The sequence below is a fragment of the Drosophila mauritiana genome, chromosome 3L, assembly GCF_004382145.1.
Source record: "Drosophila mauritiana strain mau12 chromosome 3L, ASM438214v1, whole genome shotgun sequence".
NCBI lineage: Eukaryota > Metazoa > Arthropoda > Insecta > Diptera > Drosophilidae > Drosophila > Drosophila mauritiana.
Genome location: NC_046669.1, coordinates 12,022,021 through 12,046,202, shown reverse-complemented (window position 1 = coordinate 12,046,202; position 24,182 = coordinate 12,022,021). Strand labels below are relative to the sequence as shown.

Genomic DNA, 24,182 nt, shown 5'->3' with positions numbered 1-24,182 from the left:
AAAAATTACTTTTTGAGTCTTTCGTTCAATAGGCACTTTTCTCTTCTCCAAGTTGAGATTCGAAAGTGATTCAAGGCAGTTTAATGTTTCTTGGCTATTTAGGAATATCAAAACCTTTAAAATTATGAAAGGTGTAATATTTATATAATAAATATATATAAGCACCTTAATGGAAAGTATAAGAGGAAGTTTAAGAAGTATTGTATTAAACATTTTGTGTGCAACCCTTCTAAAACTGTACTAATTATTTTTCTAACGGTGATTAACTTGAATTTTCACCGGCTGCAGCGTATCGAAATGCAAACAAACAACTCGCTGGCCTGAGTCATATTTCAACTCATTCAGATGGCATGCAGTTTCGGATACGGATGTTTCTAACACTCGTAGGGGTGCAAAAGCCACCACCAAGGTAACCCCGAGTCAGCTATCTGAATCTCACAGAAACCAAGCCATGGCCATGGAAGCCAAACTCACTCAACACAACTTCAGTTGCGCGCGCGTGTGTGAAATGGAATTTTTATGCCGCACATTTGGGCAACTTGGGTTCGTTCGATCTCCCTATATGTGTACATATATAGCTTATATATCTCCCCTATATACCATATAGCTCGTTATGCTGTCGGTTGGTTTGGTGCCTCGCGAGGCACATTTGTTTGTTCGCCGCACTCGAGCGAACGCGAACCGAATTCGCCGCAATCGCTTCTGATATTTTGTGGCGATCGCCACCCGAGTTTGCCTCAGTCAGTCGTCGACTCTCTGCACGTGCGTTTGGATAGCTATAGCCATAGCTCCTCATCGGAATCGGAATCGGAATCGTTTGTCGGATCAGCTGCCACGTTTTGAACTCGAAGTAAGATCGTTTATTTTCGGTGCTGGATGTTTATTTTCGAAAACGCGCCCCTTTTAGAGGCAAGTGTTGAAGTGTTCAAGTATCTGCAAGATACCACAAGTATCTGAAAGATAAAAGCGTGCAAGCTGCAATAGAATCTGAACGTTTGAGTATCAGCAAGGCTGAAACATATTACAATATTCCCAAAAGATACAAAAGTATCTAAGTATCTGTCAGCTACAAAGCAGAGCTTTGTACCGTATCTGCTGTACCGCCTAGTGAGCCCATCGTAGACTGCTGCTCATCCTACTGGAACACAATTAATTGGTTCGAAAAAGCGTTTTGCAGTGCAAGAAAGCGAAACATCGTTTAAATTTCATATTGTGTATGCAATAAGCCCATCTGAAGAAGTGTGTGTGTGTGTGTGTGTGAAAGCCAATCAAGTGCCCTTCTGAACAAACACAATTTGTTGTTGTTTCGGTGCAAAAGTGCTTTTGGGGAATTTTAAGTGGGTGGCTTGTGGCTCGCATTTGGATATCAGCCGTATCTCAAGTGCTCCCCAGTTCGTGCTCATGGATTGCAAGCTCAAGGCAGCGCAGATAATAAAATAATTATTTGTCATACCCATAAGTGAGTTTTGTTTTCTTCGCATTCCCACACTCCGTTTTCGAATTGCACTCTTGCGGGTAAATATATGTAATATTTAGCAAAGTGCAGTGAGAATTTTTACATTAATTGCTGCAAATTCGAAGTTCATAGAAAAAACTTATCAATTACCTGCCTGCCAGTTGGATATTAATTTAGTGCGTTTCAGTGAGTTTGCAAAGCCAAATCGTATTTAATAAATTTCCGTTTGGCCAGCTGTGTTGGCTTTGTATATACATATGTTCATAAATTTGTACATAAATATGTACTTATGCACGAGTGAGCTAAGCTGGATATCTTTGTATACATGCACCCTGCAGTAAATTAATAAACCTCACATGCCCAGCGGCGGTGAATTTCATTTAAAAGCCCTTAACAAAAAGGGTTCCATTGTTTCAATAGGCTACTTTTTGAACTCTCGAGTTAAAAATATCTCAGATATGCTTTCCAAGTATCCATTTTTTCAGCCTCTTTGCGCGCGATTGCCATGAACTTGAACTTGAAAGCCAGTTTACCAGTTTTTCCGGGTCCGGTCTCGTCTATCTTTGGCAAGTGCTCTCCAGTTCATCTCCATTTATCTGTGCCACTAAATGGGGTAATAAATTTACCGGTGCATTTGTCTGTCTTCTTGAAATTCTATGACGACAATCTGGAAGACGCTACACTAGAATCATTCAGCGTTCAGGATTGCGGTCAGTTGTCATTTGCTGCGGTGCACTCGCATATCTGGTTGCATATCTGTAGTTGCTAGCATATGCTATTTCAAAGCTACGTCACTTTATATCTAAAAACTGTCAGGAATTCATAAAGCAGCAGAAGAGGAATCATATTTCTTTAATTTATACATTTCTAAAATACTTTTCCTCTTAAAATTGCTAAAAAATGGTTATTGTGAATCATTTCCCATATTATGTCAATGTCGCTACTGATATATTAATTATTTATGATAAATTTATTAATTCATATTCAAAGTAGTTAAATATTTATTTGAGTTTGGCCACTTTCTGTTTGTGAAGTGCCATGTAAATTCCACAGCATTAAACTTGAAGTGCTTGCAAAAAATGTTCATAATTTCCATAATTTTTTCACATAAGTAATCATTGCCTTTCAAGTGGTTTTTCAAATCCATTTTAATTTGAAAAAGAATTTCAATTATAATTGCTCTAAAAACTGCATGAAAGTGAGCAACACTCCAATGGTTTACGATTATAAGCTGGCAAACTGTAATCAAGCAAAAAAGAATCCATCAAAGATAATAAATTATTTTTAATTGATAAGGCCAATAACAATAAAATGGATCTTCTTTAAAAAATCCATAAATTTAATTTATTTTAAAGCCTTGGCTTTGAAGTTGGAAAATTACATTTTTAAATATTTAATAGTTAATCAAAATGAAATGACCATGAAACTCGACATTTTCCTGGACAAACAGAATCAAATATTCATTTGAGGGGTTTTCAAAATATGAGGTTAATTTGTATTCAAATTTGTTAAATGTTGATGGAAATATGTTCTTCTATAGGATTGCATAACTTTTGAACCGACTCAAGGAAAAAAGAACCCTGTAGAAACTAAATGCAGCTGCATATAACTGGCTTCAAGTGCGCCTGGCAACAGAAACCCAGATCCTGGGGTTGCACTCCTTCCACCCCGAAAGACCGATCATCGATCGACATTCTTTATGGGGTGGCATTTGAAGGTCGTGGCACATCTTCGAGTATAGCTACTTAGATGTTTAGATGTTGAAAATGAACTGGATGCCATGGAGCTTAGCTGGTTTGAGCTGTCGCAGTGCATACATATGTGAACCGAGCACATGCCTCGATTAACTTGTCCATTTGCCAAGCCATTGACACACCGACCGGCTAATGGAAATGCAACTCAAATTGTCACTGCTCCCCCTAATGATTCTCGACCGACTTTTGAGGCTGACTGCGGTGGAGCGGCTGGGGGTCGTCGGATTTGCGGCTCAACTGGCGCCAAAGCCGCCTGATCCCCAAGCTTTGCCTGTCAGCCATGGACAATAGGCACTCGGCTCCAGCACGTCGCACCCAGTGGCAAAAAGTCCGGAGAAAGTCAGACAGACAGACAGATAGATGGACGGACAACGAACCGGAGATCACAACAGAACGCAACGCAATGGCGAACAAATAAACTAATAAATCATTGACCTTGCGAACCTTGACAAAGGCGGTCGACCAGAAAGTGCACCGCTGCCATTTGGTGAATAGACTGACGCGAGGCACTCAAAAGAATGGAATATATAATGGAAATTAAAAAAAAATATTTCAAAATTTATGTAAAACAATAAAAAAAACTCAAAAGAGGCACTTGTTCTATTGCCACTTTGAGCTATCTTCTTAAATAAGAACTCTTGCTTCTAGACTTCTTTCATCAATTCAATCAATATTTCATCCATAAGGTATTCACATATAAACTTAAATAAGAATTTATAAACAAACTCGATTGCCCAAGCACACGATGAAGACTATATATTATATATCGAAAATATACGAGCACTCTTGCGAAAATGAATACTCGATGAGCATGTTCAAGATAAAAAACTGCGTACTAGAAAACAAAGAAAATGTCTTGAAGATACAAAGAAAGTATCTGTACATTTATTGTGCGCTACCATAGAATCTTTTGTTTTCATATTCCTAGCTTCTCACAACTTACTTTCAGAGACGTAAAACATTAAATTGAAAGTATTAGTATCTTTTCGATTGTTTTATGTATCTATGGGGCTTCCTGGAATTTGTCTCAGTGCTCTGAGAAATTGCAGTCCACGGCGGAAATGGAAATGGAAATGTGAATGGGAACGGGATTAGGTATGTGTATGTGTATGCGACTGAGAATAAGAATGAGAATGATGGGCTGCCTGGGCTATGGTTGAAAATTATGCAAATCACAGCGCCAAGTCACGAAATTCCCGAGTTGCGGTGCAGTCGCCAAGTCGCCAAGTTGCCAAGTAGCCACCGCGTTGACAATTTTCACCTTTCGCCTTTTTGTCTTTGCAGCGATTTAATGGAGATTTACGGCAATTGACGGAGCGATTCATGCCGAGATAGCGATTCCGTGGGCGTGTGTCCAGCGTCCAGCGAGATGTGTACTTTTGCGTAAGAAATCCGCGAATCAAAGTGATGTGATGCCCAGTCCATCTTCCATTCCGCGGAATGTAATTCATAAGTTGAACACGCGCACAATTAATAGGAATTAGCCATCCTGCCAGCAGTACAGAAATACCCCGTGTGCATTAGCATTATATTATTATTATTTTAGATTAGAGCCAGTTTGGCTTTGATGTTGCCTGCTGGCCGTCCACTAAATGGGTTAAAATCCGAATGGGTTCCGTCCGAAATATATTTAAATTCCAGCTGCGAGTCGGGGAAGAAACAATCGGTTTGTTTGGCCAGAACCGCAAAGAACAGGCCCAAACTGAGAACAGTGAAGAACAAAAAGCCATGGCCAATTGGCCAGGTAAATGGTTTTGGGTTCTCCGTTTTGCTTTCACGTTCTTATTGGTTTTCGAGGGCCACAAACTTGAATTTTCACAGACATATCTGTTGGGCTCGTATTTATCATATTTCGCTTTGTGCCCCCACTGCTATATGTATATAGTATTATTTGGCATATACGGTGAGAGTCCCGAATAGTGTAGGTTACTCTTAACAAAAGTTACTGAATCATCCTGACGCCGGTTCTAACAATTCGTGCAATGACCTGTGAAATTATGAGCATTATATGGGCTTATCCCTCCCCCAGAATTTCTGTGGGATTCCCGAGGGCTCCACTCGAAGCTCAAGTAGATTTAGTCTTCCTGGAAATATTCACTAATTTTTGGCCGTGTGAATGTTTCTATTTATTGTATTTCTAACTGGGTTCGCTTTGGAAATTTCTGGGAACCCGTCGACCAACAATCAATATTTTGTTTAACTTGCATATTAACTGCCAGTGTTTGCTCATTTCGATTTGCATGGCAAACCTGAAATTTAGACGGGTTTTTGGGCACTGCGCAAGTTGCTGATTAGTTGCGGCTTAGTTGCTGGCTAATTGGCAGGCAAAGTTATGCTGCCAAGGGATTTACTATCCATCCAATCAATGTAAATAGCAAGAACGTGCAAATGACCCAAAGGCCACTTTGATTTCGTGCCTTCACGAGAAATCCCAAAGTCGAAGTTCTCCATTAAGCACAAGTTAGCAATTGCCAAAGGTGTGTTAGCCAGGCTTATTTAGTGGCGTAGTGTTCTCGCATCACTGGGCTTAAATAAAATCTTCGTAAGGCGGCACACACATTCTAATTAAATTACAATTAAGTTACAATAACACTATCAACTATGGGCATACTCTGCTGGTAGAGTAGAGCTGCAATCCTTGCAGTACGTGCCTCAATTCAGAACAAAGATGAACGGGTTGATGTAATGCCAACATGCATAATTCACAATTTGTATATATCGCACATGGTTTTGACTTCATTCCATGAAGTGTAGGTGTCTGTGCTGGTGTCATGTGATTCCGACATGGACTGGCTGGCAGCCAGGAATTGATACGATACTTTAAGGTGCAGCCACTGGCACATGCCACATGACCCATATCCATTTTTATTGCACACTTAACCAGAGTCATTAAGCTGCGGTTAAGGCTATAGACTATACTCGCACTCGTATTCATATGGGACGCCGCTCGGCTTTACGATTCAGTATGCCATATAATAAATGCCATATCGTCTAGCTTTCCAGCCTTGCAGCAGGTGCTTACTTTAATAAGTTGTTGGCGGGTAAAAAAAAAACTGAGCAATCAGCACGATTTTGGACCTCCATATCAGATCGTTTTCGCTGCCTCAGCGGAATCGCAGTATATCATATACATTATGTACATTCGAATTTCCCCAGTTCATCTGCCAGTTAAACAATTCAAGTTATGTGTGTAGACGAGAGTAGGAAGGCTGTGTAATATATTCGCAACTATTTGCTGTCTTGGGCATCGTATATTTCATTGAAAACCTACAATATTACCAGGAATGCTATATTATTGCGATAATATATTAATTTTTATGGGAATATATTACATTTTCAAATAATGCCTGATTTCCAAAACTGGTTGTATTTATGTTAATTTTTACTTTTTATTTAAACATGATGCGAAAGTATCAAGAATTAACCAAACCGACTTGTTTAAAATAATTGTGTGTTTTGGGAATTACTTATTGGTGTTTCGAATTACTTAACTTGGTTATTTAACAGGTTATTTAACGACTCTTTTCGCTGAAATTTCAATCAGCTCATGTTAAAGTATTTTTTCTGCGAAAAAGCGTTTATTAGCATTCTTCACTTCGTACCAAGTTTCCTCCTCGTCTCGGACATACTACAACATACACAGTATGTTTATAAGTATGAATAACCCACAAGCCGGAGAAATTGCAATATATTTTTATTAACCTTTATTTCGATTCGGCAGCTTTTGTTTTTTCCCCTGCAGGCGTGTGATTTGTACGTTCCTCTGCTGTTTAGTCAGTGGGCCTTTGCACTTAATTTATGCCGCCACAAATGAGGCGAAATAAAAACAGTGGACTTCCCCAACTCGCATCTTTTTTTGGGCGTCGAATCCAAAGTCAGCTGGGTGGGGTGTACTTACCAAATGGCATGATATTTCCATTTCCGAGTCGTAAATACTTGCTGGCTCCCCGCACTTTACGACTTTAAATCATAAAAAGTCGTCGGTTGTCCCCTTAGAAACACAGAACCCTCAGTTTCTTAACCCACTTCCATGCCCACTTACAAGTACCGACCCTCTCTCAAAAAAAAAGGGGGCTTCTGTTTGGGCCGTAAAGACCGCGAAATATTATTTATGGTTATTTTCATTTGAAATTTATAACCGAAAAACCATATGATATAAATAAGCAAGTGTGCCGCACACTCACAAATGTCCAACTTTTTCCTTGGGCCACGGATCCGGTTTTTCGCATTGGGAGAGGTCAAACCCCGGTGCCCCAGAGAACTTGTAACATTTTATTGTTTCACGCTTTTCCTGAGCCGCAAACTTGGGTGGCTGCTTTCGTTACTCTACTTATTTATTTAAAGCATTTCACTTGCCACTCGCCGTCTGCTTATTTATGTGAGCACGTCACTATGCTGTCCTAACTTCAACAACTGGCTCCAGTGGCCATGGAAATGTGCCAGATTTCGATCTGATCCAGAATTCCGAACAATATTTAAAGTGCATTCATGTTTGTTGCATATTTTACAAAAATATGTAACGACATGAAAATAGTCCGGGAAAAAAGTGCATCGTTTACAAATCGGCAAAAAATCAGCACTTTACATGAAAATAATTGTTAAAAATAACTTTTTTATGTACTTACATGCACCATCAATGTTTTTTATTTAATTTTTACGAAAGTAATAAAATAATTGAGGCTAAATAAATAGTTGTTTTTTGGAGAAAGGCATGCCATTAAGATTTTATTGCATTTTAATATGACTTTTTCTGAGAACGGCAGTCACAGGTTTTTTTTTACCAGCTATTAAATGTTTTATTACTTAGCGTTTTGTTTAAGTGGAGGTCATTATAAAACACAAAAAAAATTCATGCAGTCAAACTTTTAATTTAAAAGCGTGAAACTTTAGAACAAAAAATCAATTTTAATTCAAACTTAATTAATTATTTCAAGTTAATTGACAAAAAAAAATGGAAACTGGAAGAATGCATATTTTGTATCTTTCTGATGGCTTACAAGTTAAGCTTTATGGGTGCTCTAAAATCTAAAAATAGTTACGAAAAACAAAATGTAAGCTTTTATGAAGATGAATGATGAATAAATAAATAGCTGAAGGAAACTATTACCCTTAGCTTACAAGTCAATCAAAATTTCTTTATTTGCTCCAAATCTATTGGAAAGGATAGCAATTTGTTTTGAGCAAATGAAAAACACGATTAAGGTGATATGTAGACTAGCCAAATATAAATAATTGATTGCGAAAATAGTTAAATTACTTTTCGTTTATGGAAAACTGCTTTTGGGGAAATTGTGTCAAGTTTAAGCATTGCACGCACTTTAAGTTAACAACATATGCAAACAAAACAAATTCATTGCCAGATAATGAATCACTTAATGTTTAGAATGTTAATTAGAGAATCAAAATCAGAATGAGCATAAGTATTGTAAAATGTTAATTAGATAATGCGGTAAATCAATAGCAGATTTTGCGTATTTTTCGATGATGGCTAATGACTTAGTATCGAACTTAATGAACTGATTTCACTTGAAATCTTAGATATTCAATCAGAGTATAAGTATCATACATTTAGTGGCACAAAGAGGAATACTTGCCGATGAAAAATCTGAATTAATAAAAGTAACGTTGTCTGGGTTTTCCATCGAGGGGACTTCCTTCTGCTTTCACGAATGTGTGGCCCTTTCCTGCAAGGATTTATGTCCACATGGGTATGCAGTTCACGCCGAGCATGTTTTTCTTTCCCAGAGATGCCATTAAATTGTGCGTGGATCCAGGAGCAGGAAAGGATCTGGAATGAGTGGGTGGAGGGAGTAGTGATGTTGCCTCATTTCTCAGGACTGACAACATGGAAGCTAAGGCCCCAATGCCTGTCAGTCGCATAGCTCCTTAATCGCTTAAGCGGTTGGAGCTCGGGGTAAAAATTCCCCAGCAACGCAACAAATCCAACAACCCTTTGTTCAGAGACATGAAATGTGGGCCAAAAGAATTAGCCCGATTGCCAAAATGACTTCCGTTTTTCTTGTTTATTACCAAACAGTTTGCATTTTTTGGCTTAAAGCGGGATTCCGTTCCGCTTTTGGTCCCTTTGTCCCTGGCACATCCACATCCGCATTCTCCCTGCCCCCAGCTACTTTGCATTTTTTTCGCATTTTTCCTCTACACTCTGCTTAGTTTTTCTTGTTTTATTTGGCTTTGACTTTCGCTTTGGCTTTTTTTCTTCCATTTCTTGCTGGCTAGTTGCTAGTTTATTTGGCCATTTCGGTGGGCGTAAAATAATGTAATACAATGCGGATCAGCACGCTTGACTTGCTCAACTTCTGCTGTGTGCTTTTGACACTTTGTTGCTCCGGCTTTTCCGTTTTTCCGCTTTTCCCCCGCCAACTTCTGTCCCAGCTTCTTGGTCTTGGTTTGTTAATCCGCTTTGATGCCTATCTGGGAAATAGGTATATACGTATGTATGCATGTATATAGCTCTGCCCAGATGACCTCCTGTCATCCACTGATGAACGGATACTACCGACATCGGTCAGTCTGAAAGTTTGTGTTTTTTTTGTGCGTGCCACATCACTGATTGCCGCTTGGGATTATGTAGTGGAGGTGGGGAAGCGCATAAAAACGATTGATATCAATATCGGGGGCAATGGTGACTAACACGTGACATGTGATGTCCCGTCATCAGATCCTACTTGGCTCCTCCGGACCAGCCAGTCTTTTACGGCCATTGCTTTTTGCTGCCTCGAGCATCTTGTAATTGAGGTCGTACAATAAAATAATAAAATTCCCGGGCACTTGTGATTTAATGACCTCTGACCATGGATTCTTCCTCTGTTCTACCTAAAAGCTTCACTTGCTCGTCTACGAAGTTATATCCTTGAAGGCTTTAACTTTTCAGCTGATGCCGTCAAAGAGTTGAGAACTCTGCATCCCTTGGAACTCAAAAAGTGCCATTAAATCTAAGCATTTAATTCGATTGTATAAATAGCTCTGGGGCAGAGCCAAGCTTTATATGCAATTGTTGCCAAATACCACTGACGTTGTAAAAATCGTATTTTATTGTGGCAATTGAATGGCGAACGGGCGTGGAATTGAGTAATGAAAAGCAAAGTGGGCGCCGCTTCAAATAAAATTTACAAACAAGAGGGAACCGCAGTGGCAATCACAACTGGGTCCCCAATGACGGTGGCACTGTCAACAATTATTATTCTGATATGTTTTTTACAGCCAGTCCGCCAGTGCTTCTCCTTTTTTGTTGCCAGATTCATGGCCAAAAGCTTGCTAAACGCTTCATTTTCGGGAGCTCGGCAGCTCCCAGCCCCACAAATGGCCAATTAATCAGAGATGGGGTCATAAATCAGCCGAATGTCGTTGAAAAGTGGCTCTAACTTTATACATAGCGAGAAAAATAAATGTGACCTATTAAACTCTTTGTTGTAAAATGATTGCATCATTTGAAATCTTAAGGTGCTCTTACATCAACAACATTTGTTTCTTAAAAAAAAATTTCTTGCTTAAAAAGAAACTTTTCATAAAGTATAAATACTTCTTTCGTTTTGTTAAAGAATTTCGAAGTTTCGTAGAAATTACAAACTATATGAATAATATCTAAATGATTTTTAATTTTTTCCACAGAAATTACTCATGATTATTTTGGACTCCAACTTTTACGTCTGTTTATCAGGGGACCTCAAGTTGTTCGCCTTCTGTCGAATTCAAGCTGTCGCCTGGGAAACTTTTAACTATGCAGCATTTTCCTGCCCCACTGCCAACTGCTGGGGGTGTTGGATGTGTTTGGAGAGGGTCAAGGGTCAAGGGGTTGAAGAAGAGCTGTCCTTTGTGTCTCACGCTGATAAGCTGGCCAGAAGTTTCGATGCACCTGCCCAGGATGGAATGGAAATGGGACTGGGAGCGGGTTCATTGAATTAAGAGCTTAATTGCCTGAAATAAATTCGTGCAAATTCTGCGAAGCCCAGCCCAGCTGAGCAAAGTTCCCACAATTTGTGTAAAATGTCGTAATTGGCGTAATTAGCCAGCGTTTTGCAATCTCTTTCTCGCAGTCTATCTCGGTCTCTTTCGGCGCCTCTGTTTGAGTTCCATTCCATTGTGCTATTGGATTGGATTGGCCATTCTGTTATGGTAATTGTCCGCCTTTGTTTGCCTTTCGCACTTGTCGCTCTCAACTTGACCTATAAAACATGGCACATGCTGTCATGGCATGCAAAACCTGTGACAAATGGCCGCTGGTACACGCAACTTCTTTGTCACTTCCGTTTCCGCTTACCCCTTTCCAGTTAGCCTTCCGTTTCCGCTTGGCGCTTTCTCCATTTACCCCATAGGTGGCGCCAGGTGTATAAAAAGGGATTCCCATGGCGCATTCTTTCCACCTGGCATTCACATCGGCCGACTAATCATGATTAATTTGCATCAATTTGAGTTGCTGCTATTTTTAGTCGTCGGCTGCATTGTGCCGCCTTAATCGTTTCGAGTGGAGGTCTTTTATTACCGCACGGGAATGCCAGCGCGGCTTTCTCGCATTTCGTCACACATATGTGACACTTGGTTGTTGGTGAAAGTCGATATATGCCATATATATGCCAAGTCGATATGTGCCACTTGGATACAGGTAATCAAATCGGGGCACTTCTATATTGATGAACTTTTAAATTCAAATACCTCCTATATCATCATGTCAATGGAAACGGGTTTGCTTGATTGATGTATTTCGATGGTCTGATATCATTTCAGAGTTCAAATCAAGTAGTGTAATTCAATATTTTCTGGTAGTCTAAATGAAATAAATCACTTGTGCCAAATCTGTGTCCACTCTGTGCAGCTTATTAGCCAGTGATATTTTAAGGTAACTTTTAAATTTAACAAATTTATTCCAATTATTGGCTCTTAACATTCAAAAAGACAGTTGTTTCAATACACACTGGTTTAATTACGGATAAAATTGATTTTTGCGTAATTTGAACTTCCGATTGATTGATGGTTTGTTTGGGTTTTCAAGCAAATACTCCTGTGTATTTATTCTGTATGGCAGTATATTCAAACATCGATGTGGAAAAATAAACATTCAGCTGTTTTTCCCAAAAGGCCAACCAAAAGGGTTGTGGGATTCTCGTCATCTGGTCAGGGCAGACGCCACGAACTTCAGACAACTTATGAGACACGCTTGCGGTGTTGTATTTTCGTTGTTGTCGGCGATAACAAGAAAAGGTTGTCATTTCAGTGTCCTTAACAACAAAAGCAGCAGCAGAAAAAAGGACACCACGACTGGGATTACAAAACTATGTTTAATTGTGTATGCATGGGTCGCCAGAGCAGCCCCAAGTATCCCAATGCATAATCGAGTGTGTTTTTCTATGAGGAGAAATATTTTCGTTTGTGGCACACTTACTGATTCAGCGAATTCGAATCTTTTTGATGCTATTTCACTTCATCTTGATTTATGGGTTTCCTTTTTTTCTCCTCTTTTTTTAGGCATCTTTAAGCGCTGACCGAGTGCCACTTTAATCATCAGCGACGGATGTCCTGATTTTCCGGCGAAGGGATACCCATACATACACATACACAATTAGCCACAGTGGATGGGTCTGAAAGTTGCGACCCGCACACGGAAACCGCATAAGCACTCGGCGAAATCTTCCCGGGGCGAGGACCCCAAAAAGCACCGGCCAAACAAACAAAAACAAAAACAGACGCCCCAATGTCGGACACAATCTCCTTCGAGTTGGGCTCAGCGGCCGACCGGCCCCCCAACAGGTTTCAAGTGAACCCGGTCAACGGCAACAGTCGTAAGTCGCAGGGAGCGGATGGCCCAGGATCCGGATCAGGAGCGGGAGCTGGAGCAGGAGCAGGAACTGGGGAGGATGGGCCGCACGAGGTCTACCGCCGACTCACAAACGCCGAGGGCGAGCTGCTCGAGGACGACACATTCGATGCGACACAAATGCTCAACCAACGGCAGCCCAGGCAGCAGAGGTGAGTCAGTTGGGTGTGGGTCAGGGGTCAAAGGGCAGGGGAGACAGCACGCCAAGAAATTAGAGCATTAAAGATATTTTAAGAAAAGCATCTCTAAAGATATTACCAAAAAGAAAAAAGCATTTAATATATGTACAAAAATTATATTTTCTAGATCTGCTTCTAAATTGGTATTTGTAAAAAGTCAAAAATTGAAATTTGATATTTTTTAATTTTATTTTCACTTTATTTTCCAAGTGTACTTGGGGCTTAGAACGGTTGCGGCTGTTAGGGTTCCGTCCTATTCGACCTTTTTCTTTGTCTAGTGCAGAATGTAAATTTCTTGAATTTTTCATTTTCTGGTAATTGTTTAGTGTTTCATCAAACAAGGATTGCTTTTGTCGCCTCCTGTATTTTGTCCTCGCTTAATTATGGCGTTAAAATTCCGCCCTGGTTCCATCCGGTTACAAAAGATCCTGAGCCCCAATGATTCCACAAGGAATGTTGACAAGCAGCTCGAGAATTATCGCTGCGTCAGGAAGGACCTTTGAATCAATTACCGAGTTAACAGGGAGGAACCAACGTGAATACCATTTGGGTACAATATGGCCGAAAATGCAGATTGAATCGATATGAGGAGCCCAAGGAACTGGTATCTAAATTAGCTAGCCATATACCAGCTGAACAAGATGCCTCTTAATCATTCACGCCACATTTGCTGCAGCTGTAATTTTCAGTCCATCAGATTCGAGTGCAATCACTCAAAATTGATTAAATTCTACAGAACTCCCTGAGAATATCTCGAATTCGACCATTCTCATCTATCACACAGCACAAAGTTGGCGACCTGAGACAGGTTCAACACTCGACGGGCGAAAGGTTCAACAATCGCCTGCAGAAATCAAACAATACCACCAATCACAGACTAAAGTAATAACCATCATTTACGCTCGTATTCCCCATCCGCACCGTGGACAGCCAATTTGCATAGTCCTGGGAATTTCGACGGGGAATTGGCTGGCACAAGTCCTTTGTCTGCACTTTGCCAACTATAAAATGTTTGTTTCGATATGTCGCAGCAGTAACATTATAAAAAAGCCAACCAAGTTATTGTAATGAGGCTTATGAAAATTTCATAGCCCACAGCCTTCAAGGAGCGCGGCAAAAGCCAGGGCAACTGAATTTCCACTACAAGCACAGCGTTTTCTCATAAAAAAATGCCTCTTAATCGGCTCAAATTGGCAGCAGCGAGTTCCTGCATAAATTAATGATAATCTTACTTAAGGGTCTTCTCGAGTTTTAATCGCCTGCTTTCACCGTCCCAGATTGATAATTAATTCCTGATATTTTCTGGGCTTCCTCACCTCCAACCGCTGCGCAAATTAAATCAATCTCATTGAGAACAATCGACTGGATCATCATTCTGAGTGCTTTTCACGTTCGCGGCTGCCAGGCAATCCTTAAAGCCCAGCAGACAAGCCACTCATAAATATTTTCTCCGACAATGGAGCATATATCATATAAATATCTAGAGGCCATAGAGCAAAGACGTTTGGTAAATTTGAAGGCGCCAGCGGAACTGCTAACTCGACTAGAGGATACTTATTCATTTGACTATTGGGCATCCTTCAAAAATCTACTGATTGTAAACTTTACTTAGTAATTTAACTGAATATTTGTAAAGTGCTCTGCAATTGCACATAATTGAAACATAAAATTCGCTGAAGCACTTAATTTACCTGTGATATATTGAATTTATTATCCATTAATTTAATTGCCTCTAAACTTAAAGCTTACAAGATACATTTTACAGCATTTTCATTTTAATATTTTCATGTTATACTTGTGTTGCTTGCGTTTTACTTTCTTATTTTATTGCATTTCCTGAAAATCGTAATTTGCATTGCGATGCGCAAAACATGTTTTTAAACATTATTGCTCCTTTGCAGCTCACATAATTTAAAGAGTCTTAACTTCGCTGTTGCTCATTGAAAGTTTATCAAAGTTTTGGTACATACCAGCGTAGAAAACATGGGTACTTCAGCTCGATTCGATTAACGGGTGCAACCACTAGGGTGCCAGGATGTCAGAGTGTCAGACGCGCGTCCATGCAGCGCATAATCGGTTGCGGGGGGCGGGAGGATCGGGGTTGAACGTCCTACTAGGCGCGTGGGCGTGTCCTGGGGCCGTCTGCTCGCTCACAGACTGGCAGGAATCATCTGGGGCACACAAAATCACACAATGGGCGGCAATCAGAAAGTGCAGGCCTTGGATTGGGGGGCTGGAACGAACTAAATCGAAATAAATTCAATTTAATTTCGTCGAACTGAATTGGCTGATAATGAAAGTTATTTGCAGCGGAGTTTCAAATTGAATCCATGTTCACTGGGCGAATGGGCTTTTAAATCTAATCCCGAACTTTTGTGCTCAACTCCCAATTAAAGTGGTAACCGGGGGCAACGATGGACTGAGCTGGGAAGGAGATGTAACGTAAAATTAATGAGCCTTCTAATATCGTATCTTTGTCGCTCATTCCTAGGCAATCAATCAAAAGCAGTTTCCGCGACAAGGATAAACCGTCAAGGTTCAAGGATCTGCAGACGACGACCCGCTTCCAGGTGGACCCCCAAAATGAGGAGTCCGATGAGTCCAATGACTCGCAGGAGGAGCGCGAGCTGCTGGACAACGAGTACGACACAAAATATGGTAAAAGTTTCCGGTCAGTTTGCATTGCTCCCAACCTTGTTACACAGATAAAAATAAGCTAGAATTATTGGCATTGCAAATATTAAAATTATTAAATAATTAATCAAAAGTTTAACTCAAAAACTACCTACTACCTAATGTCAAGCTGTCTATATTTTGTTTGCAAATTTGTATATTCATATAAAAATACCTAATACATGATGCTGTAAGTAACAAAATAACTTGAAATGTTTTTCTCGATAGGCTTGCTTGTGATTATTTTTCTCTGTGTATTCTCTGCTTCGCCGTCGAACCTTCCCAATTAAAACCCGACTCCTCTCCACAGGCATTTCACCAGAGAGGCGTTACCCCGCCTGGACAACTACCGCAACATGATGTCCATCCAGGCGGCCTACCGTCCAACGCTCGACGAGCTGCACAACGCCACGCTGGTGGGCAAGGTGAGTTCCACTTTCCGCTTTCCTTTCGGATGGGGTTAACTAAATGACAAATAACGCGCAAGCCGTAAAGATGCTGCAGACCCGAACACCACAAATAACAAATTCACAGGACCCATAAATGCTTTACGAGTCGCAGGGAAAGACAAATTGAAATTTACGCTCATACACCCCCGCGAAAAAATTGGGAAAAAAATGTAAATTCAATACCCTTTACGGGGGAATTGACCCGGATCCGGCAGTGTCAAATCGACGGCAAATAGACGGCCCGTCTGATCCAAAAAGCCAGAAAGCCATTTGGCACTTGGCATTTCCCATTTCCCAATTTCATTTTTGCGCAGGCACATAAGCGTGACTGCGAGTGCCGCCAGGAGTCAAATTGCTCGGTCGTTGGCACTGCAGGCTGGGAAATCCCTGGGAAATTGCTTGTCGAATGCAATTCGTGCGGTCCCGAAATTTATACCGAAAATAGCATAACTTTGGCAGACTTAACCGATTAAATTGGACTGTGCGGCTATTAAATCTGACAAGTCCATTGACTTTTCATTTGACTTCTAAGCCCTTGCTTTTGCTGTGAATCATTTCAAAAAGTTTTCAATAGATCCCAAAGATCCATAGCCATCAATTGGCACTAATTGATTTCCACACTTTTCAGACTAATTGCTTGTGTTTTTGCCTCACAATTGACTGGGCAAATGATTGTCAATAAGAAATGAAAAGTTAAATTGCTACGAGCTGCATCCGAAGGTCCATTGAGAAATTGATGCGATGCGCTGCACAATATCACATGCCATGTGGCAAGCTCTTTTCGTGTTAGCTGGAGTCCACATGAATGGGTTGATGAGCAAGTCTTAGTAATTAAGTATAACTATAAAAAAGAACGTGCTCAATGCCACTGGGGCATCTTGTAATAATAAGCAATTAAGATGGGGTCTCGTTAAAAAGTGCAAAGGTTGAAGACAAGATCAATTGGCGCAACGGGTGCTGCGGTTTCGGGGGCGTATGATTAATCTATTAATAATGGTTGAATGCGGCAATGACGGCTGCCCAGAATTCCCCGTGGCTGAAGTCATCTATTTTCAGCGGGATTTCTTTTAGGTCCCTTAAAAATTTCCATGTGCCTCCCTGGCCCGAAAATTACCAAGAATTTAAACATATTTACCCCAACCTCCAACTTCACGTTGTTTGCCAAATCATTTATCAACACTAGACAGCTTTATTGAAATTTTCTCAAGAACACTCTACCCTTTGCACTTTACACCCACGAACACAGAGAAAGAAATATATCAAAATAATTTTGGAATAATTTTTACAACAATATATTATGTTGAAATGAAATATGTACAAGCCATGAAGAGGTAGCTTAGGTTCATGATTTTAGCATGCAAAATAGATATCAGATATCAACACATTTTTCGCTCTCTGTATTCAAACTTAGAACACGCACAGCTTGACACGTAATCAGGACCCGGAGTCGGGCATCCTGAATGGGGTCCTGAAATTCGGCTGGATCAAAGGTGTGCTCGTCCGCTGCCTGCTGAACATCTGGGGCGTGATGCTGTTCCTGCGTCTCAGCTGGGTGGTGGGTCAGGCGGGAGTCATCGAGGGATTCGTATTAATTCTGACAACGACTGCTGTCACGACCATCACGGCCTTGTCGATGTCGGCGATAAGCACTAATGGTGTCATCAAAGGGGGTGAGTACCTACACCCACACCCTACCCAGGTGGCCGCCTTTTAAACGGCTCTAAGTGGTTTCGACGCTTTCGCCTAGGTGGCACATACTATATGATATCCCGGTCTCTGGGGCCGGAGTTCGGCGGATCCATCGGTTTGATATTCTCCCTGGCGAATGCGGTGGCGTGTGCCATGTATGTGGTCGGCTTCTGCGAGTCCATGTTGGCCATGATGACGACCTTTGGCTGGGAAATCATAGATGGTGGCGTTCAGGATGTGCGCATCATTGGTTGCATTACCATACTGCTGCTCCTCATCATTGTGGTCGTCGGCATGGAGTGGGAGGCCAAGGTGCGTATGCGTAATATGCAATATATTTATGAACCTAATTCTATTCCGGTTAACCAGGCGCAAATCGGACTGCTTATCATCCTGCTGGTGGCCATTGGAGACTTTGTTATTGGCAGCTTTATCGGACCGAAGAGCGATGCGGAAATGGCCAAGGGATTTTTGGGATATAATGGTGAGTGGGCAGAGATGTATACAATTGCATAGAGTAATAACATACTATATTTTTGCATAGCCACTTTGTTTAAGAACAACCTTTTTGCGGACTATCGCCCGGAAAAGGGAGGCATTCAACACGATTTTTTCTCAGTGTTTGCTATATTCTTCCCTGCCGCAACGGGCATCTTAGCTGGAGCCAATATCTCGGGCGATCTGAAGGTAATCTTTGGAACTAAATAAGATGTTTACAAAATAAATGAAAATATTTTAAATACTAGGACCCACAAAAATCCATTCCAAAAGGCACGATCCTGGCCATCGTCATCACCACCGGAACCTATCTGATTATGGTACTCCAGTGTGGTGCCACAGTGGCTCGTGATGCCACGGGGAATCTTACAGATGTCGTCAACGGCTCCTTTGCATTCCTCGACTGTCAGCCTGGTAACGAATCGATTTTCAGAGATTGTTATATGAAAACATAATTTAAACTGCAACTGTTTCGTAACCAACCAGGTGAATGCAATTACGGCTTGCAAAACTCATTTCAAGTAATTGAGTTGGTATCCGCATTTGGCCCGCTGATTTACGCCGGTTGCTATGCTGCCACCTTATCCTCGGCATTGGCCAGTTTGGTGTCTGCTCCGAAGGTCTTCCAGGTGGGATAAACCATTTGCCGTATCGAGGTCAAATGTCTAATAAGTATATTCTTATTCACAGGCTCTGTGCAAGGATGAGCTGTATCCGAAGATTGTGTGGTTTGCCAAGGGTTATGGCAAGAATAATGAGCCAGTTCGTGGCTATGTGTTAACTTTCATCATCGCCTGTGCGTAAGTAGATTTCTTTAAATAAGAAGCTAAATTTATTTATAAGTATAGGCAAGTAATGTCATATAGTGGCCAATGGCCATCATAATCCATTTACCTTAATGTTGAAAAAGGCCATATTAAATTGGTATAAACCATAAAGGACTAAGCACTTTTCACCTCTGACCCTCTAGCTTCATTTTGATTGGCGAACTGAACCTGATTGCCCCGCTCATATCGAACTTCTTCCTGGCCGCCTACATGTTGATCAACTTCAGTACCTTCCATGCCAGTCTGGCCAAGCCAGTGGGCTGGCGACCGACCTTTAAGGTGAGCAAATTGATTTAAGTCCTCCGGCAGTAGATGCTAACTTTGAATCGCAATCAACTTAGTATTACAATATGTGGCTGAGCCTGTTGGGCGCCATTCTCTGTGTGGCCGTCATGTTCCTCATCTCGTGGGCCACTGCACTCATCACCTTTGCCGCCGTGCTGGCTCTGTACTTAATTGTGGCCTACCGGAAACCGGATGTCAACTGGGGCTCCACCACCCAGGCTCAGACGTACAAGAACGCCCTGATGTCGGTGCAGCAGCTGAACAATGTGGAGGAGCACGTGAAGAACTACCGGCCACAGATCCTGGTTCTTTCCGGTTTGCCCAACACTCGGCCGGTGCTCGTCGACTTGGCTTACATGCTAACCAAGAATTTATCTCTGCTTGTCTGTGGTCACGTTCTGAAAGGTTCCAGCTCGCAGAAGTATCGGACATATCTGCAGGAAAGAGCAGCCAATTGGTTCCGGAAGCATCGCGTTAAGGGCTTCTATGCCCTGGTGGATGGTGAGGACTTTGAGTCGGGCACTCGGGCTCTGATGCAAGCAACTGGTATTGGAAAACTTAAGCCGAACATCATCCTGATGGGCTACAAGACTGACTGGCAGACGTGCGATCACAAGGAGCTGGATCAGTACTTCAATGTGATGCACAAGGCACTGGACATGTACCTATCCGTGGCCATTTTGCGTGTGCCCCAGGGTCTGGACTGTTCTCAGGTGCTGGGCTCGCAGGATGGTTGGAAGACCATATCGGATGTGCCGAGAACCCTGCAGCCGAACGAGAGTTCCGGGGATCTGCAGGCGGTGGACAGTAGTGTCAGGAACGGTTTGAGTGGCAGCATTGACTCCCTCAGCAGAAATGTATCGCAAGGTAAGGGACAGGAATCCACTTGGAACGAGATGGGCTATATGATATTTTTTAATTAACTTATATCTTTCGATTATATTCCGCATGTCTCTCTCTCTTTACCCCCTTGAAATCGCACCACCCCACTCAATTGCACCTTCTGCACCACAATTGCAAACACGTAGAAGACCGAAACCGCAACCAGTTGGTCCACAGCGAGCAGAACAGCCTGAAGATAGTCAAATGTGAGTAGCATGCGCGGTGAAATTGTAAAGGTTAACATTAGGGTGGACCTGCTGTTACAAAGACGGATTTGCTCTGTTGTCTCCAGTGACAATATTTTAAAATCCCCTTGTTATTGAAAATTAATATGCAAAGAACTATTTTCAAGCTTAAGTACCTCTTTTGAGAATATCTTTAAATAATTGTGCACTATATATACTCAAATTTTAATTTAGTTGTTTATTTAAATTAATATTGCGACAACACAATGTATAACATACCGAAATATTAATCATACGACCCGTAAGCAGCTTTTTATAATGTGAATTTGGTAGGACCGAATACATAAAGCAATACGCAGGTCCACCCTACCCACTTGTCGAGCGGCAAGTCGGAATCCCAACCAATTATCCTTCGCAATTAAATTGGTATTTTCGTATCATCGAATTTCGTATCCTCTGGGGAGCCGCAGTGCGATTCAAGCAGGGCCTGCGGAGAATGCGCTCGTGGCCAGGTGCAGGTGAAGTTTTGTTTTTGCTAAGATTGCGTGTGATAGCATAGAGCCTTGAATGGAATGTGAAGTTGTTGTAGGCTGAGTAGGTAAATATGAATACGAATGGGCTGCCAAGCCACCACATTATGGCGCACCAACAATCACTATCACGCATGTCAGCTGCAGCATGTGGCCTTGCTCCGCAATCAAGCCATAAACTTTTCCAGCGAATTAACGAAATTTTATAGCCAAACTAACACCGAGCTCATCCCAGCTTTTCCGGCCTCCCCTTTGGCGGCGGTTCGACATCTGTGCATGTTGGAAACCTTTTTGGATCCGAAAATTAAAGCAATGCTTGTAAATTTGAATTTTAAATTCGCACAATGTCCTGCCGGACACACGCTCCTCTCCTCGCTGTTGGAATCTCACCCTATTTGGCCCAAAGGGACTGCTGTATGTTTTGAATATATATCTACATACGTATATATACGCCGGAAAATGGGAAATCTGCTGAATTTCTGCTGCATTGTTTGTTGTCTCTGCATGTCCCGAATGACGAAATGATGTTGCTGTTTTGCCAAGATTTTTTGTTTGCCTGTAGTTTGTTACTTTTTCTACAATCCAACTTCATTTTTCGCATTCAGCCTCCAGCACGAGTGACCTGTCCTTCATTGCGGGCAATCAATCCAAGGATGTTTCCGGCATGCCGGATCCACTCGACCAATCCAAGTCGACCAATCTTGTGGTAATTGCTGAACAGTCCTTTAATTAGCAATTGCATTCAATTCGATTGACTTTCGATCACCATTGCAGAGCAATTCGTTGCGCAAGTCCAAGCTAAAGCACGATGATCCGGCTTCCCTTTACAAGGGTCCTGGTGGCGCTGAGCTGCCCAAGGAGGTCCTGGCGGACCTTACCCAATTCACGAGAAAACGCAGCCACGCCGTCATCGATGTCTGGTGGTTGTACGACGACGGAGGACTCACTCTCCTGCTGCCCTACATCATCAGTACGCGGCGCACCTGGCAATCCTGCAAATTGAGGTGGGTATATTGCGAATTACCGCGAAATGCTAGCTAACGGGCAAGTAATTTGCACCCGGGGATTTTCAGCCATGTGCTCTCTTCCTTGGAGAGCAGATATCCTGATTATCAAAAAGAGCACACGCTTAAGGCAACTTTTCTGTTTTTATACTATGTATTTTTTCGACAGTGTGGTGTTACCCGTTTCTCATGTTTATATGCTTTTTACTTTTGTTCATTTTCACACTTATTTACACATGTTTTTTCACTAGTAAACATATTTTTTGCCTCGTGCAATGTTGTTCATATTTATTTGCTGCACCGAAATATCAGTTTCCTTTGAAAAACGAGTTGTATAAGTTGCATAATTTCTAGGTGATGCGTTTTAAAGTTAAATTCAGTAAATACAACATGCTGATATTTTCATAAACTGCTTAACTTCGAGAGGATGTTCTTTAAAGATATTAAATCAATTTGTTTCCAGTTCGAAACAAATTCAAACGTAAACATCGCAGTTGTCGGAATTAATTAAGCCTTATAGGGCTGTTAATTATGATGTGGTTTTTCGAAAAATCCACAAAGCCAAATATGTATTTCAAATCAATGCGGTAATTTTGCAATTGTCCACCCGTAGAGTTTACGCGCTGGCTAACAAAAATTCGGAATTGGAGTTCGAACAGCGCTCAATGGCCAGTTTGCTGTCAAAGTTCCGGATCGATTACTCCGATTTGACACTGATACCGGATATAACGAAGAAGCCCCAGGAGACATCCACGCAGTTCTTCAATGAGCTGATTAAGGACTTTGTTGTCACCGAAAAGGATGGCGAGAATGGCACCAGCAGCAGGGCAACTCTCAACGAGGACGATGGTAAGTTCACATAGGATAATAATATCCTATAGGAAAATCAAACTATATATATATATATTTATACAATTTTTGAATCAAGGAAGAGTATATTGACATTGCCACTACATTTGACTCTTTCAGCCCTCATAACCGACGATGATCTGCTGGCGGTGCAGGACAAGACGAATCGGTACCTGCGGCTGCGGGAATACCTGCGGGAGCAGTCGACCAAGTCGGACCTGGTGGTGATGACCCTGCCGATGCCCCGGAAGAACATCGTCTCCGCACCGCTCTACATGGCCTGGCTGGAGAGTCTGAGTCGTGACATGCCGCCCTTCCTTTTCGTGCGCGGCAATCAGACGAGTGTGCTGACCTTCTACTCGTAGAAGGACCCGCGGGTCCTGCCAGTCGGATTGGATTGGATCGAATCGTATCGGATCGGATCTATTGTATTCTACTTACACCTACAGACACTCAAACTCACCGTTATCGTTAGGCGAACGAGTATTTTATCTCTTAGAAGTACCACCCATGTACATAAATTTAGGGACACCCCACAAAACGCACAGAGGCACTGGCATCAGCAGAGGGATCAGGAATCATCATCAGTTGGTCCATCACAAGTGTGGATGGATGCCTTCACCGGTCCATCTCTGCGTCGTCAATATAAATACTGTTCTAGAAGTCGAGTTAAATTCATATTTAAATGCAGTGCTAATAATTTTTAAAATAGCGTTTTATTTGGGAAACATAAATTGGTTTGACTATACGTTGACTTATAGTCGAAAGAAATTATATTGGTAATTATTAAGACTATGGTTATAAAAGAAAATACTTCTTTGCATACATTCTACATATGTAAATGCGGAGATGAAGGTTTAAATTACATATATTCTATGAAACCGCAAAATCCCCTCGTTATTTCTCAAATCCATCAAATCATTGTCAACCTTCATGTTGTCAATTTACGTGTCTGTCTTTTCATAGTTCACATAGAAGTAGGGTTTTTCTGTTCAACTCCGAATTGTTGCAACATGTTTGAGTTCCATGAGGTTGGATGAGGCCACATGAGTCTTAAGATAAACATCTCTAGAGGACTATAGTAGAATCCTTG

At 41.5% G+C, this 24,182-nt stretch overlaps 1 protein-coding gene across 5 annotated transcripts; it reads left to right on the top strand.

Annotated features, from left to right (window-relative positions):
• Positions 1-747: 747 nt before the first annotated feature.
• On the top strand, positions 748-23,798 carry LOC117141856 (solute carrier family 12 member 2). 5 transcript variants are annotated; one of them, XM_033305532.1, is made up of 19 exons: positions 748-850; positions 12,691-13,191; positions 15,710-15,889; positions 16,202-16,316; positions 17,752-18,010; positions 18,088-18,341; positions 18,399-18,513; positions 18,574-18,716; positions 18,776-18,941; positions 19,014-19,156; positions 19,218-19,327; positions 19,498-19,633; positions 19,696-20,506; positions 20,668-20,727; positions 21,177-21,224; positions 21,842-21,942; positions 22,011-22,240; positions 22,854-23,089; positions 23,210-23,798. In XM_033305532.1, the coding sequence occupies exons 2-19, from the start codon at positions 12,917-12,919 to the stop codon at positions 23,452-23,454; spliced, it is 3,627 nt and encodes a 1,208-aa protein (XP_033161423.1). In that variant the 5' UTR covers positions 748-850; positions 12,691-12,916; the 3' UTR covers positions 23,455-23,798. The 5 variants fall into 5 exon arrangements, with proteins under 5 accessions (XP_033161423.1, XP_033161425.1, XP_033161426.1 ...); XM_033305533.1 differs by lacking the exon at positions 748-850 and adding an exon at positions 1,228-1,459; XM_033305534.1 differs by lacking the exon at positions 21,177-21,224.
• The last annotated feature ends 384 nt before the right edge of the window (positions 23,799-24,182 follow it).